The 18,062-nt window shown below is 36.1% G+C and overlaps 1 protein-coding gene and 1 long non-coding RNA gene across 7 annotated transcripts in view; one reads left to right on the forward strand and one right to left on the reverse strand.

The window, feature by feature from the left end:
* The window catches only part of LOC116597719, a 130,773-nt gene that overhangs the window by 74,934 nt on the left and 37,777 nt on the right, over window positions 1-18,062 (forward strand). The window contains exon 3 of the long non-coding RNA XR_004288756.1: window positions 9,995-10,094. This is a non-coding gene — a long non-coding RNA (uncharacterized LOC116597719). The remainder of the gene's footprint in view (window positions 1-9,994; window positions 10,095-18,062) is intronic.
* SCN9A (sodium voltage-gated channel alpha subunit 9) overlaps window positions 1-18,062 on the reverse strand; it is a 167,502-nt gene that overhangs the window by 24,820 nt on the left and 124,620 nt on the right. For all 6 annotated transcript variants that reach the window (XM_032355821.1, XM_032355819.1, XM_032355820.1 and 3 more), the window contains 3 exons: window positions 13,341-13,461; window positions 3,954-4,108; window positions 511-684 (listed from right to left, as the gene is read on the reverse strand). In XM_032355821.1, coding sequence (XP_032211712.1) covers window positions 511-684; window positions 3,954-4,108; window positions 13,341-13,461 — 450 coding nt within the window. The remainder of the gene's footprint in view (window positions 1-510; window positions 685-3,953; window positions 4,109-13,340; window positions 13,462-18,062) is intronic.

The raw sequence follows: 18,062 nt of genomic DNA on the forward strand, positions 1-18,062 counted from the left end.
CTAACATATCAGACAACTTGATATATCCCTTATCCTCTTTTAGTTTCTAATTTTTATATTGTAAAAAAAAAAAGTCAATGTTTTATCTTTTTAAATTGTGCTCTGCCCATTTCCAGTCCCACTGTCACCATGTAGTTTTTCATTTTGTTCTTCTTCCCAGTAAAATGATATTCAAATCATATATATACATATATATATTCAAATCATATATATACATGGGTATACATATATATGTATATACATATATACACATTTTCTCTGGTTGCAGAAAACTTATGCACAAGTAAGTTATAAAGGTTAGAATGGTACAAGAAAGAATTCATATTCACTGCAGAGTTTCTCTTTTAATACTCCTTATAGAAATAGTTCTACTGGCTACATTAATATTTTGAAAATACCCATAAAGCTATAGTCTGAAAGTATAAAAAACTAACCAAGATTAAAATATGATAACAAACAACATTCGTGAAGGTTCTCAGAATACTTATTTGTAAGATAAATCCAACCTACATCAACAATTAAGAAATCCAGCCAACACCAGGCATTGGTGAAATACGTTTTATAACCATAAGCTACCCATTTTAGAAGCATTTCCAGAATGAAGACATAAGTGAATATCTTGTCAGCATACTCCAGGATAATCTTAATGGTCTTTTTCTTTTCAATATATATATCTTCAAAAGCCTGTGAAAATAGTATTCAAATTTCAATTCACATCCAACTTAAAGCTTATGATTCATAACAAAAGCAAGAAATAAAATTCTGATGGAGAATTCTATGCTGGAAGATAAATACTATAATGTGCTAGCTGACCTTCTTCTGGTTTACAGCTACTAGGTAACACTTACTTCTGGACTTCTTACTAGTATGCACCACTGGTCACCACAGGTTAAAGGGTGCAAAGAATAGAATTATCTATAATCCTCTAAAAGAACCATGATCTCTGATAATTGCAGTAATTTCTACTTCATCTGTCTCCCATTTATCTCTCTCCAAATTGGAGGAATCCTGATAAGGTAGGACATGATTCCCATCAGCCGGTCACATATACCTTTCTCACCCTGTACTCTCCTTCACACCAACTAGTAAGATTTAGAAACCTCCTTCAGTTCTTATATGCTTCTGCATTCCCAGTGCCTAGAGCTGTGTCAAAAACACAGCAGGAGGTAAGGGAGTTTGCTGAATGAATGAGTAGTAAGTCTTGATTCTGAGGACTCTTGATGCCTGGGTACACCTTGTTCTGACTAGTCCCAGGGCTGGAAACAAGACTCAGCCTGCAGGGCTCCTGGCTAACTTCCAGGGCCACTTCCATGGATATGAGAGCAAGAGGCAAGGACATCATTATGTGAGCTCTATCCAACGTGGGGTGTAGGTTTTACTGTTACTCATTTCAGCTACCACTCATTTGTTTGTACACAGTGTGTCCTCTCCTTTTTGAGGATCCAGAAATCAGTGAAAAGATATGGTTGGTTTTGATTTTAGAGCTCAGTTAAGTTATGGGTCTGTCTCATAATAGCTTTTGGACATGAAACAACTTTTACACTCTCCACTCAACTTCCTCATTGGCAAAATAAGCAGAATGGTCATTATTTCACAGGATTGTTTAAAGATTAAGTGAAAAAACTATACAAAGATCTTGAAACATAATAAATATGTACTAACTTGGTTATTACCTTTTGTTTGTTTTAGAGGCAAGTATTTTAAAAATCTAGCTTAGTTAGCAAACTATGAGTAAAAATAGCCGTTTCTTAAAATACCTTTCCCTTTTCTTCATCATATGATTCATCTGAATTTTAGTTTTCTTTAAAGATTTTATTCATTTATCTATTTGAGAGAAAAAGAGAGCACCGGAGAGCGCACAGGTGCCTGAGCAGGGGGAGGACCCGAGGGAGAGGGAGAGAGAGATTCTCAAGCTGACTCTAGGCCAAGTGTGGAGCCCAACATGGGGCTTGAGCTCAAGACCCTGATATCATGACCTGAGCCAAAATCAAGAGTCCCACACTGAATCGACTGAGACACACAGGCCCTCCAGAATTTTAGTTTTGAGAGTGCCTTTTGCCAAAAAAAAAAGGTTATCTTCCTTTTTAGACATTTTGAATAAGGGATTACTCTGAACTTTTCTTAATTTTTTTTCTCTCCTTTCTAAAAGTCTCAGTCACATGTATGACTCAGTATGGAATAAACTTCTAGTAGCGATTAGGAATACAAGATAATGTAGACGTTGTTGAGATTCCTACTTGCATTTCACTGGACAAGAGGAGTCCCATTTTCCTGACTCATCTCAGTTTTAGGAGAGGCCATCCCTGCAGCCTCTGAGCATCTTTGCATGTCCTCGTTCAGTACGCCAAGAAGGCAAGGCCCTGACTTGCTCTTTACTCAGGGCTGCTTTTGCAACAGGCAGCTGTGGGGGATGAGACAGTGTGTCTGTCTGGGACAAAAAAGCAAGGCTGCTTACTGCTTTCTTTAAAAGGACAGGGTTTCCTAAGGCACTTGGGTGGCCAACTCTTGATTTTGGTTCAGGTTATGATCTCAGGGTTGTGAGATGGAGCCCGACATTGGGCTCCAAGCTGGGCGTGGAGCCTACTTAAGATTACCTCTCTCCCTCCCCGCCCCTCCCTTCCTTAAAAAAAAAAAAAAAAAAAAAAAGACTCCCTAATTTAGTGCTCTTCAGCTGTGATGCGCTGTGATGCTACTCCATTGTGTGTGTGCCCCATATCAGGCCCCCATGAGACTTGGGGACAAGACGAACCAACACAAACATGTTGAAGTTCATATGGGTTTCAATGTCATGAGTAATAAAATCCTTTGTCTCTGACTTGGAGGTCTCATATACTCTAGTGGCATCCATGAAATAGCAAAAGGTTAACTTCTTATAAAAATCCAACCCCAGATCCATCAAGACTATCTGTGAGACAATTTACAAAGTTCTTGAGTACTCCATTTCTAGTATAATGGAATTTCCAGTGGTATCTCTAGCTGAAACTGGGCTAATAATGGTTCATCTCTGTTCATGTCCGCAGCAAAGAAAAATAAGAAAAGGCTCAGGGAGTTTGTAACTCTCCCAGGTCCCTTTCAACTCTCACAGAAAGTGCATGGTATATGTACAAGAGTGAGAAATGTGTTCCATTGTCACCCTAAAGTTAGTTTGTTTTGTAAGATGCTTCATAAGCTGGCACTGCCTATCTTTGTCACAGTACCTGTGGCTACCACTCTCCTCTCTGTAGTTGCTCTTCCTCTAATGTCACTTTCTACAACTTGGAAACTTTTAATTTCCTGAATGCCTATGATGTTTTATGCTTCCTTGTCCCCATACACTTGTTCTTCAGCCCACGCCGTCTCGCTGGAAAATCCTAGTCATCTTTCTAGATCTTGCAAAACGTCAACTACTCTTCTGAAATTCCAAGCGGACGATTGTTCATCTCTTGCTAAAGAGTTTTTATCAAGCATATTCTTCACTTACAAACACATCCCAGCTCTGTAATCACCTGTGCCTTTCTCCCCAGTGGTCTCTGAACTCCTTGAGAAAAGCACCCAGATCTTATCCACCTCTGCATTCAGGGAAGCATGTACTACATGCCTGGCATGTAATAATGCTTACCAAATATTTACTGAACTAAACTAAAATTTTGTCCGAGCCCTAATCATAGAAATTCATTTTGAGGTAAAACAACTTTCATATTTTTATCCTCCAACTCGTTTATTAAAAACATTGACTCGAGGGGCGCCTGGGTGGCTCAGTGGGTTAAGGCCTCTGCCTTCGGCTCAGGTCATGATCCCAGGGTCCTGGGATGGAGCCCCGCATCGGGCTCTCTGCTTGGCGGGGAGTCTGCTTCCCACTCTCTCTGTCTCTGCCTGCCTCTCTGCCTACTTATGATCTCTGTCTGTCAAAAAAAAAAAAAAAAATTAAAAAAAAAATTGACTCGAGTGATTGTTTTGGGTGTCCTATAACTTACCAGGGCTCCACTGCTGAGCAGGATCATGAGAACAATAAAGCTTTCAAACCAACTGTGTTCAACTATTCTGTAGCATGTTTTCCTGATGTTCCACCAGATTTTTCCTTTCCCTGACTCTATGTCAACTTGGCAGCATGGGAACCTCCGCACACAACCTGACAAGAAAGACAGGCATGTAAAATATTGATATTCAGAATAAATAGAATGCTTATGCAAAGCTTTCCCTGTGATGGCCCTCAACGGAATAATTTCTAACACATAGCAGTTTTGAGTAGATTCAACTTGAATGGATTCAACTAAAAATAACTTGTCAGTTATTTCTAACTTAAAATGTATTCTGTATTTCCTTGATTTCTCATCATCTCTTCCTAAGTGTTTAAACTACTTTTTTTTTTCATTATTGCAGTCCCAATACTGTGCTGTTACATGATGAACAAGGAATGAATGAATATTAAACTAAAATCTGAGGACAAAATGCTTTTCAAGATGTTCTTTGCTGATAAATTAATTTTCCTTGATGTGGAGCTCATCTACAATTTTCAGATACTTCCACTCTATAAAAAAAGGCTCTTCACAAAGCTTCAGTCCTAGATTATATTAAGAAAATTGGTATAAGTTTCTAAAATTATGTTCAGAAGAAATCGATTTTAATTAGAAGATGCAGGGAAAACTGTTTCAAGTACTTTATGTTAAAAACAACTCTGCCTTTGGAACTCTAGGCGTAGAACATGCTGCTATGATAAGCTGAGGAACATTTTATTTCCAATGTTTTAGGTTTATTCATTCATTTCTCCATTAAACATTTATTGAGTATCTTTTATATACTTAGTTGTGTATACAGTTTCCTCTCCTCGGGGGATTTATTTTTGGTTTGGTTAGGCAGGTTGGGATAGAAATAAATGCGGGTAACTGGATAAGCCAACTAAAATAATAAATATAAAGGGGATATTTTGGTAGTTGGGAAAAGTCTATCTCAGCTGGCTCGTTTACTGAGGAGAGACTGGAAAAAGCTTTGTGGAAGAGACAGAGCCTGAATTAAGTCAAAGAATTAGCCAAAAAGAGTGTAAGTGGAACTGTAGGCCAAGAAGGAGCAAAATGTATTGTACATAGGAATTATGAGCAGTTCAGAATTGTGATGAAAGCAAAGTGTACACAGTAGACATGGGTGAGAAATGAGGTTAGGGAAATTGGTCAGATTATGTAAAGCATTTTCCCCCACATGAAGGAGTTTGGTCTATATCCTATAGACATTGAGGAGTAAGTGAAGGGTTGTTAGCAGAGAATGATACAAGCAGATACAACTTAAATTGTCTCCAACAGCTGAATGGAGGATAAGTTGGAAGAGAAAAAAGAGAGAGAGAGAGAGAGAGAGAGAGAGAGAGAGAGAGAGAAAATAATGTGAAGGTATAGGAAGATTCTGGGCCAGAAAACCATTTGTGATTCTGGTCCAATAGTCTTAACAAGAGGGACAGGTCATGGCAACTCTAGTTAGGAACTAGAGCAATAATAGATTGAAGACATGTCTGGCAGGTAAAATCAGCAGGATTTAGTGACTTGTTGGGGATGCGATATAAGAGAAATGGAGGATCCCAGAACAGCTGGATAAATGTCAAGAATGACATGAACAGGTGCGGGAGCTACTTGGCAGGTAAGGAGTTTGGGATGCTGGTTGGGACTTCCAAATACAAATATCCTGCAGCTATTTGGAGGTCTGAATCTGACCACTCAGGAGGAAAGACTGGGCTAGAAAATGAGAGTTTTTGAGGTCACACACACACACACACACACACACACACACACAAAACATATTTTAGGACCAACCAAGAAAAGGCTCATAGACAAGGGCCAAGTCTGGAGCATTCCAAAACAGTAATATTAAGAAACAGAATGCAATGTCATTCTGGAGCCAGCTCATTTACGTTCTTAATAATAACTTGTCATTCAATTGTCAGGCATTTTTGCAACAAATTGCTGCACTTGTTAAATGAACCCACTATCAAAAGTTAAATTATATGAACTTAAAATTACAATTTACTTTTAAAAAGACAATAAATCATAAAAACATATCCCATTCCAATCATTTAACTATTATCTATGCTCTTGAGTACATTTCTGTCTTCTATCTGGGTCATGGAAAATATGTCCTACTGTTGGACTATTGGGATTTCTTCCCGACTCCACATTTGAAGAAGTCCTATTAGTAGGCTGAAATAACCCACGGTGAGGATCTTTACACCACAAAAGTCATCAAATGCTATACATCAGGGCTTGCTGATTTTCTAGAATAAACTTAACAAGTAATGCAGGAAATGTTAATAAAATATTAAAATAGTAATTAAGTGTCATATTTGTAGTCATGACACTGGAAATAGCACAAAAATTGAGGAAATATTCTTTCATTATTCAAATTCTAGTATCTGAGATTTGCAAACATCATTGATGAATGAGTGAAATTTTGACATATAGTTTCTTTGTCTCACTTTCACCTTACTGATCAACATGAATGAAATTACCAACCAACCTTTAAGTAAAAACTATACTTGTCATCAACTACAATCACTGATTATCTATAAATGCAAAATTTTACAAAAGCATTCTGTGAGAATCAATGAGCTATATGAAATGTGCAGTAAGAAATATTGTCCTTATTATTATTGTAAATCACATGTCAGAGATGCTTTATATCAGTAAAATTTATAGTCAACTATAAATGTACGTATGCATACTGTCTTTTTTTTGGAGAACCGGTTGTTAAACATCCACCAGTACTCCAACAGGACAGGTGGAATAAGAGAACATTTTGAAGGAGAAAGAAACAGAGTAGAAGTGGGAGAGATGTACAAGGGGCTGCAGTAAAAAAAAAAAAAAGTCAGAGAGTAGAAAGTTTCATAAAGGGCAGATGAATAGAACCACAACCAAGAAAGACCCAGAAACATAATGACTAAAGTTTCAAAAGACAAATTTCAAAAACTAAAGTTGATTTTAAAAACAATTACCACAATTGGCTTGAAGAAGAGGAAGAACTGAAAAAATAGGAACTATTATTAATTGAGCTATTAAAAATTTTTCTTTCAGAACCCCTGTGTACTGTTCATGGGGATATAAACTGGTGCAGCCTCTGTAGAAAACAGTATGCAGGTTCCTCAAAAAGTTAAAAATAAATACCATATGATCCAGTAATTCCACTACTGGGTACTTACCCAAAGAAAATGAAAACACTAATTTAAAAAGATACATGCACCCCTATGTCTGTTGCAGCGTTATTTACAATAGCCAAGTCCATCGATAGACAAGTAGGTAAAGATATGGTATATATGTACACTATGGGTTCTTACTCTTCCATAAAAAGGAACGAGATCTTGCCATTTGTGATAATATGGATAGATCTACAGGGTATTCTGCTAAGTGAAATAGAGAAAAACAAATACCATATGATTTTACTTACATATATAATATAAAAAAACAAAACAAACAGATAAGTAAGCATATAAAAAGCAGAAAGAGACCCATAAATACAGAGAACAAACTCATGGTGGCCAATGGTGGCAAAGGAGGGAATGGGCAAAACAGGTGAAGGGAAGTGGGAGGCACAGGATTCAACTTATGCATTAGTCACAAAGCATAGGAAATACAGTCAATGATATTATACATAAGAGCACTGTATGGTGACAGACGGTAGCTAGACTTGTGGTGAGCATAGCATAACATACAGACTAGTTGTATCACTACGTTGTACACCTGAAACATTTTGTGCCAACACTTTCATATAAAAAACACTTTCATATAAAAAAAAATCACTGGAAAAAAAAGTTTTTCCTTCAAATTAGAGGGAAGATAAAAAGGAGGGGGAGAGCATTTTTTAGGCACTTGTTTCAGAGGTTTACAAGACAGGCATTTTGAAAAATAATTTCCTGTTTCATAAAACAATATGTTTAATTAAAAAATATTGAGCCTATCAAGTAATAACTTCAGAGAATCAAAAAGTGTATGCCCTGAAACAGAACCAGAATTCTTTTGAACTATACTGTTTAGGCAGTGTCTTATTATGGTTTCTTTCATGATTCCAACATGAATCATGGTTCATTGATCCAGGTAATATGAGGTTCATCTGGCACTTTAATTTCCAGCACTATAGGAATGTAGCAAGCTGTGTTCCCCATCCAACCCCCCTAACCCCACCAAAGTCTCTGGTGTTTTTGCTACTGTGTCTTTTATATATTCCTTTCCTTTCTGGAAGCTTTTAAGCTCCCTGAAGACTTAAACTGCCTCAGTTATGCCCTTCCTTTCTGTTCACGATACTTACTATATAGTCCTTTACATACATAGTTTAATGGGTCATGTTTAGTTGATTCAAAAAACATAATCCCCCCCCGAAAGAGTTCTAAAATAATCCAAGTATTAGTAATGATCTGCAAATTCGAGAATTTAGAGGAAAGATTGAATGGGGGGGGGGAACCCAGGGTGCATAAAAAATGTACATATGCTTTCATTTAACCCATGTTAAATTATAGTTGACATGACTTGAGATCCAAATGAATTTACCTTCAGTGTATTTAAAACAATTAGTTTACATCTCAAATGTATTTAATAAAGTTAGAATATTTTATAAAATGATGTGGGAAAATATAAAAAGGTAGAATAAAAAATGGGCTCCCAGCTCATCTCTTCCTGGGTGAAAGAAAACACCAGGAGTGAAATAATTTAAGAAGGACTTAGTTTTTTACATTAACTTAATGCTTGCGACTTTAGAATTTATCTCAGTATAAAAACAAATACCTTGCACAGAACAGAATCTATCTGCCTCAAGTAAAATTACCAGAGGAGAAAGTTTCCCTTTAGAATTTTACTATCCAAGATTTGTGTCAGTCTTAAAACTGAAGAGAAATATTATTCATAAGATTGAGGTAAGAAAAGGGACCACATATTCTAATTAGAAAAGTAAACTTTTTATCTGAGATGAAGGTTGATAAATATTGCCCTCAGGATTTAGCACACCTCAGAGAGTTTCTCACTCTTATTCTGAGGCAGGAGTGTTCGACTGCCTTTCTGGTTTTTATGCAAAGGCATATCCTAAGAGAGTTCCAACCCAGCTGGTTAGCAATGTTATCACATCTTCTTTTTTAAAGGGACTATTAATTAAATGTAAACATAACAGAGAACCTCTCAAACATTTTAATGGGTCCCCATGGGTAAAGGCTATTTCTTTTGGGTGGTTTCATTAATTTGTTCTCGTGATGCATTTCATAAAGTCTATACTGGGTTTCATCATGTTAAACCAGTGCTCCCCACCCCCACCCAGCAAAAAAAACTAACCAACACCAACCTCTTCCAAGACAAACTATCTATTAATAAAAGTATAATAGCATAATCAACATAATTAATGTAAAAATGATTAGGAAAAATTAGTCTTTATAACTTCTTAAAAATCTCTAAATCCTCTAAAACAAGTGTTTTGTCCACATTTTCTTTAAAAAAAGACAAAAGTAGGCACAAGTTGAGTTGTCGTGTTCTTAAAGTTAGAATCACTTATTAGTACTTTATAGGAAGCTGAATTCAGAGCATTTGAGGGGGGAAGTTTAGTTGGAAGTTTAGTTGGTTCTTTCTACCAAATTAAGATAAAATATATTATTTTATGAGAAAGAGGGTTTCCTACTCATACCTTAATCCTGATTTTGTAATTTGCTAACTGTATAATCCAAAAGGAATATAATGTAAAACCAAGCAGAATCAGAGTTCTGTCATGTCAGGTTGTCACGACATGCAGAAGTAAGGCTAGGGAAGGACAGTAGTAGGTCTAGAGATGGACCCTTGCATGTTGAATTATAAAATTAATGCAACAGAACTAAGGAAAGGCTGGCATAAGAGGGAGGAGAAAAAGATGAAGAGGAATCTGATGAAAATTAGTAGTGACAGTTATGAAACTGAAAAGGATTAATGGATGTGAGACCATGAACAATATCATTTTGGCGTTCATCTTCATCGAAAACCCAATCCTCTGATGTAACTCTCATACTTCTTGTGATTTTTCTGCTGTCTTCCAGGCAACAAAAATCTCTGGAGGCCAAACGCTGCTCTAAACTGCCATTGGTTCTAGCTCAGCTCTTGCAGACCTATCACAAACTGGTGAGAGTCATTTCCAATGTAAGTGAATGAGTTCTCAATTTCCCATCCTTACAAGCCCAAGCGTTTTGAAGTCTTTCTGTGGAAGACCTCTCCCAGTTTCTTAGGCCCCAAACTTGCAGTCGTCGTTGACTCTTCTTTCCCATTTTCACATTGGACCTGACATCCAAACCATCAGCACATTCCTTTATCTCTAACTTCAAAATATACTCAAAACCTCTTATTTTCATGTGGATTACTGCAGGAACATCCAAGAAGTCTCCCAGCATCTGTCCTTGCTATCCACCCATTTACTCTTAAGATGGCATGTTGAGACTTTTAAATGAGGTCCTTATAATGTCCTTAAAAGCTCCTGTGTTCTGGCCTCTACTACATCTCTGACCTCAACTTCTACCACCCTTGCCATCTCTCAATCTCTATACTCACCCCTTAACTTTCCTCAAATATCATGCATATCTCCACCTAGGGATATGTGCCTTCATTACTTTGCCTAAAATACTCCCCCTTCCTACATTTGCAAGGTCCACTTCAATTTTTTTACAGGTCTTTGATAAACGCTACCTTTTTGGAGAGGCCTTCTTGACCACTCTACTTACATGATAGGAGCATCCTACCCTTTAACTACTATATTCCCCTTTTCTTTTCACTTCTCCATAGCATGTATCACTTATCTGACCTACTAAATGTTTATGTATGTATTTGGGCAAGGGACAGTGTTTTATTCATTGCTCTCTCTCCGGTGCTGTAGCCTGGGCTTGAAATACAGAAGGTGTTTAATGATTATTTGCTAATTGGATGAAAGAATGATTAAGTGGATAAAGGGTGAGAGGCTTAGCAAATTGGCTCTCCTGTTTGATTTATCAGGGTGAGCCTCTTAGCCCAGCAGGTCCCCTGAGTATAGAGTTTCCAGTGGAGAACAGCTGCTCAAAGTGATAGGACTCACAGATGTGTGTTTCCTCATAAATGTTCTTGTCTTTTTTCTCCAAATTATGTATTTGTTTATCTAAGTTCTTATTAAGGTAGAACATGTATTTAGTATAGTATACTAATTATAAATATATAGATTGATACACTCATCTAATAGGTAGGTCATGATATAACATTTTAAGCACCTGGAAAGCACCCCATATCCTTTCCCAATCAGTACCCTCTAGAAGTAGCTACTGGCTTCACTTCTGTCTTTGTAGGTTTATTCTGCCCTTTCTTCCTCCACATCCCCTGTTTTACTGAGGTATAACTGAGAATTAAAAACTGTAAATATTTTAGGTATACAAATTGATAATTTGATATTATGTATCCATTGTAAAATAATCACCACAATCAAGCTAATTAACATAGCCCATCTTCTCACACAGTTACCAATCTCTTCCCTGTGTGTGTGGTGAGATCATTTGAGATCTACCCTCTTAGAGGATCTCAAGTGTACAATATAGGATTGTTAAGTATAGTCATATTGGTGTACGCTAGCTCTCCAGAACGTATTTGCCTTGTGTAACTGAAACTTTGGCTCTCAGTAAATTTTCAGCAGTCAAGGCCAAATACATCTGAAAATATGTTTCTATACTATCTCCTATACAGTAGGCTCAATTTAGAAATTATGTATAACCTCAAAGGAATCACAAAAATATTATCATTAGTGCTTTGTAGGATTAAAATAAACTTTTTATGTAGTTTAAGCTCATAAGATAGCACCTGCAGATTACAATACCTTAGCATTAATTCTTTCTGCAGGAGGTTTAAGTTTTTCTAAAGTCCTTTTCTAATTTGAGGCCATAATCTGCTTGATACACCCAACTTCTTTCTAGTTATCCTAGAATTCTAAGTCAGAGTCATTCATAAATTGGGTAGAGGACATCTTGGTAGCATCTGCACAAATTTAATGGTGCTAATCAATTTAGTGAGAAATAGGCAACACTTGATGAAATTCTTCAATGCCTTTAATATGAACACTTCTAAAGGAAACTATGTGTTTTGCTCATGGTATTAATTTCAGCAAACTTTCACAATTTTTTCACAATTTTCACAAATTTCACAAAATTTCTATCAATCAGGTCTCATACTTGTTTGTTTCTCACATAAAATGGAATTTAGCTTTGTATCCAAAGAAAATTCATGCGCCCATTGTAGTTTGGAGATATCTTTATTTGACAGGCATTTGGTTTACCGCATGAGTGCTAGAGGAGGCTGGTTGAGAAAAATTATAGAGGATGAATGCAAGGTAATGATTTCTACAAAAAATACTGATGCTGAGAGTAAGACATAGTAAGTCATTAGCATCAACACTATTCTATCATAGCTTCTCCATAGAATTGTTGACAAAATATTTTTTAAAGTAAAAAAAAAAAAAAAAAGGAAAAGAAGAATGTTAAGAACTGTTTGTGTTATCTCATTCAATCTCCTGGATATCCCTATGGTTCAGATGCGGTTGTTATACCTGTTTTACAGACCAGGCATCTAAGATATAAGATTTTAAAGTGTGCTCAGGGTCTCACAGAGTTAGCAGTAGACTAGTTAGAACTCAAGTTTATCAGGCTTCAAAACTTGTGGTCTATGTTATCATATTACACTGCAACTCTAGTATAGGTTTGTGTTTTTACTTGAATGATACCATATTCAATTAGAAAATACTGTACACTTCCACAGGTCAAGTTCAAAGTTACTACTTCGACTAAAATTTCTGAAACATTCCAGAAGTAGTAAGTCAGTAAGTCAGGAAGGGAAAAGGAATCAAAGGAGGTACTGTTAGAAAAGAATAGACTGAAGTGCAAAGGCTTTAACATGCTATTGTTAAGCACTTGGGGTTTTATCCTATAGACCAATGGTTCTCAGCCTCTAGTGTGCATCAGAATCCCTGGGAGGGTGCTGGCCCTGCCCCAGAGCTTCTGATCAACTTGCAGTTTCTGTAATCAGTGTGGGGCTAGAAAAGATGAGGTCAGGGCTGACCCCAAGCCTTTAGCTTGAGAGACAGGATAGATCATGATGTTACTAAATGAGACAAAGATCAGAAGAAGCCGTGGATTTTATAGGGGAGAACTCACTAAAGCTTTCTTAAAAACTTATTATACTTGACATATTTAAAGGCAATCAGTGGAGATGACCAATGGGGAATTATAGGCATATCTGGAATTCAAGTGTGAGGTCAGGGGTAAAGATATTTAAGAGTCAAATAACATAGAAATAGATGTCTGAGCTACAGACATTGATAGAAGATAAAGCCCCAAATACCAATAAATGGATGGCTAACCACCCTCTTGATTTTTCTCTTACCATCAGTAAAACAGGCCTCTGGCTCATCTGAATTTACAGGTTCAGCCTCCGCTTCTTCTCCTTCTCCTGGCAGAGGGTTATCAACTGTGCTGCACTCAGAGGAACTTGACCGGTTCAATCTCTAAAAAGAAATTCACCACCCCACCAGATAGTTCATTTAGAGGTTATTCAAATCTTATATTCAAGCCATATTTAATAATCAAAGTCATGCAAAGTGTTGTGAAAAAAGATTAACAGTATGATGGCCATAAAAACGTATAAACACATATTGAGGTCAGGTAACCTTGCAATACATCTATGCTTGATCTTTCTATCTACACATCCTGTGAAAAATAAATTTTATCATATTTAGTATGCTGACAAGTATTTGGACAGAATTAACACAAGGTAATTTTTGTAAACTATAACATTTGCAAAGTATTGGCCACATTTTTATTGTTTTATGCTTAATATAAATTTGTGTACACCAATAATTATTATATTCAGACAACCAAGACCCTAGTAGAAATAATACAAGTGCCAAACTGCCAATGCCTGATAACTGAAAGATCATATCTGACAGTTGGCAGAAAAGCTTGTTGATATTTAAAATTTTAAAAAAGAAAGAAATTAGAGTAAGATGAAATTCAAACATATTTTTTCTATTATCTCTTGGATTTAAGAATATGTACCAGGATGATATAGATAGAAGGCTTTTGATCAAGACCAAAGAAAGTTAAATATTATATTGGAATCAGAATGCCAAAGACAATAGTAATTATTTCATCCAACACCACCCATTTTAGTATAAAATTTCAGGATACAGTTGAAAAGATCATAAAGTATTTTCTATACTGCCAAAAAACAGTGGCTACCAAAGTGAGCACCACATGCAAACTCTGAAACAAATATTCAACGAAATTAAACATGGCAGACTCACACATGACAGGAATGAATTCATTGTCATTATGATCATATAATTGATCATAACACAAGTTTTTCCCGCCCAGAAATTTATGATCAAACATGATGTTTACAAACATACACATACACAGAAATTTTTAGAAAAAATACATACAGCAATTGTAGCAAAACTCTGTCAATTTTTCCTAATATTGCTTTATAAGGGGTAGAGCAGGACATCAATGGAAGAGTTCATTTTCATTCTCATTTGCTAAACGACATGTGAATATTGAAACTAGTAGTTATTATAGCACATGCTTCCCTTATTAGGATTACAGATTTACTATTTTTTTAGAATAGTCCCACAAATACAAGTGTTAAAGATAGGGAAATACTCGTTTCCATTAAATTGATATCTTAATCTATTAATCTGCATTAATATCATAGGCCTAATCTGAAATTAATTTTTAGAGATTTACTGGGAAGGTTAAAGTATTCATTATGAGTACCACATTCTCAGTGCTATTATTATGACACATTATTCAATATTAGTAAAAAAGACATTGATTCATTATTGTACATAAGGAATGATGTAAGTAAAGTTCTTTATAAAGACAGTAAAGAATTATTAATACTCTAATACTTATAATCTACTGCCATTGGGGCATTACTCCTACAGGTCAAAGAGTTTAATAATAGTATCAGTTATGAACAGTATCATTGTGAAATTTCATTTAAAAAGCAGACATATTGAATGAATTCATCTAAAATGACTTTAAAATAATTAAATTAAATCAAAATTTTTTAAAAAGACTACATCGCTTTAGGTTAAATACTGTAATTTTGACCTTGCAGTACAATAAAACTTTCTTATCTTAAAAAAAAAATGGAAAATAGAAAAATAAAGGAAATAGAAATTAATTATAAGTCAATATATATCTAAGGTTTTAAAATATACATTACTCCAAGAAACAATGGGGAAATGTATAATTACTAATACAGCCTACTGTGCCAATTACCACAAAAACTAATTTTGAGTGATATCTAAAAAACTACAATTATTTGATGCCCTCAATTCTTGACTTCTCAGCTGAATGTGGACTATCACCAGGGAATTGAAAGAAAAGGTACTATGATTCTGTGATGACACTAAGTCCTTCAAATGTGAAAAATGGATTATTGCCCTGGGTTTTGAGGCAGAGCAGTGGGAGAAACAGCTGAGAGAAAGAATGCAAAGCACTTTCCTGCTAGCAGCCAAAATACTGACAACTAGCAAATAGTTCTCATGGTTTTCTCTAAGGTGGCCACAATTTTTAAATAAAATGATTCTAATCTTCAAAATGCCTACTTGGGCCAAATTAATGAAAACGTCTTCAACCTCATATTTGGTTTTCTCACTGATCATTAACAAAGATATGCCAAGTTAATTTATAAACAAATAAAATTAAGATGATTTTACAACGTGTCTTTTGTCAGTCTGAAACCTTTTATTTTCATAACTTTTATGGCAATTTTTTGTCAATTAAATTCAAAGTTTGGCTCAAATTTTATATCATAAATAACACTTATTCAAGATGATTCCTCATCAGAACAGACATTACTAAAATATTTTATATGAACGATAGTTTGTATCATACACTAAATTGCTATGGCTTTTTAGAAATTCAAGTTTAAAATGTTTTTAGAAATTCCATGTTTTCCTGGGAATGAATGAAGTAGTCAAAAAGTAGTTATTTTTGGACTGTATATATTAAACATTTATGCATTTATGTGCATGCCATAGTGATGTAGACAGTTTAATTCTAATCTTGTCAACCTTTAAATTTAATATTTACTAAAGTGGAAGTTTTTTTTTAACAAGGTCCAAAAGGATGCCTTTAAGTAGAAAGGCTAACATCTATAATAAAAACTTTCTTTTAAAGGGTAATGCATTTTATTCTCATAGCAGGTGCTGCTATATTTAACTATTGAATTTTCTTATTTTCTTGTTTAGTACACAGAGAAGATCACATCAATCATTAGAATCATTTTACATAATTATATGATTAATTTCATATCTATAAACTTAGTCATTTGTAATTTAGTTTCCTTTCTTATAATTTTGGAAATTGAAGAATTATTATAGTACACTAAAACCAGTAAAATAAATACTTTAGTATAAAAATTTCCTTTTCAATATTACAAATATGCTATTTTATAATTTTTGCATGGATTTTATTTTTAAGAAAAGGGAAATATACCTTTAGTCTCTTACTTTTTTGCATGGCAGCAAAGACAATTTTTTTTTACCTTTGACAGCCTACATAAACAGGCTATAAACACAATATCATAGATGTAAACTCATTAGCATTAAGAATAGGAATATGCTATACACAGCATTCTTACTTTTTTATTTAATAATGTGGTATTGCCTATAGGTACTATTTAAAATTTTGTCTTTCTTTGCTTTAGATAAACTCTACATACTTGATTAAAAAATTTAAATGCATAAATAATATATGGTAAAAAAAAAAAGTCCTTTTTACTCACTCCCTGATTCCATCACCTTGAAGCATCTAGTATATACACAGTGTGTATACACACACACATACACCCTCACACACACATATTTATCTTTCCATATTCTTCACTGTGCATCCATAAAACACTGAAGTAATTTGGAACATTCTAATCTTGCTTATAAACAACAGCTATCTAAGAAGCCCCTTTCAATGACTGAAAATATCAGATTAAGATGGTGGAGCAGTAGGAACTTAATGTTTGCCTTGTCCCTTGAACACAGCTAGATAAGTATCAAATCATTCTGAACACCCAGGAAATTGCTATAAGGACTGAGAGAACAAACCGCACACCTAAGAGGAGACCACAGCATGGGAGGTGGGAGGGAGGAGATGTGATTTGGGGAAGAGAAGGATCACAGGTGCTACAGAGGGGAGGAAGTCATGATCACAGAGAGTGGACAGAAAAAAAGACAGAGGGAGAGAGACAGAGAGAGCAGCGCAAAGGGGACCATACAAGGAAAATGCTTCCCCAAAATCAGTGACTAGGAAAACAAGAAGGGTTGTTTATCGTAAGTTTTTTTGGCCAGTGGAGCTCAAAAACTAGTGTTAGAAGTCTGCACTGTGGTCAGTGTGGAGTCTGGTGGGCCCAGCAGTGCTCCTGTGGTGAAGGAGGACAGGAGCCTGGGAGCACAGGGTGTCATGTGAGGATCGCCTGGGATGCACTAGAAGAGACAGTTTCCCCTGCTTAGTGTGTATCTGGGAAAGGTGGCGTTACCTCTCAGGGGAAAAAAGAGCTGGTGGGTGTCACTGTGCTCCCATTCCTTAGCATAGGGGTGGAGACACCTGCTGATGGTAGCTAAACTGGAGGCTGGCTTTTTGTTTTGCTTTACTCTAAACTCCAGCCTCCCGTGTGTTACTGCAACCACTCCTCTGAGAAAAACTGGCACCAGCCTCAGTACGGCAAGACCCTTCACCAGAGGACCAGTGCAGATCTGTGCAGACCAGTGCAGTTCCCTAAAGTGTGGAGTTTTGAAACTCAGCCAACATAAAACACAGAGGCACTGCATTGCTGGGAGGAAAGGCAGCATGGATACAGACAGGGTGAAGCACGGGGAACTGAGGGAAGTCTAGGACACATGAGGGGAGATTGTTCACTCTTCTGTGAGGGCTTCATGGACAGCGGTGGCCATGAACTCCCCTCTGCATGATGAGGGAGAGGGTTGGTACCATTTTTCACCCCTGCCCATCAGCATGCACTGACTTCAGTGAGCATATCAGCACCGACAGTGGAGGCCCGAACCACTTACATCAACCTCTGCCTCCCTCCATTCTGTAGGTG

This window comes from Mustela erminea, chromosome 8 (assembly GCF_009829155.1).
Source record: "Mustela erminea isolate mMusErm1 chromosome 8, mMusErm1.Pri, whole genome shotgun sequence".
Classification (NCBI taxonomy): Eukaryota; Metazoa; Chordata; class Mammalia; order Carnivora; family Mustelidae; genus Mustela; species Mustela erminea.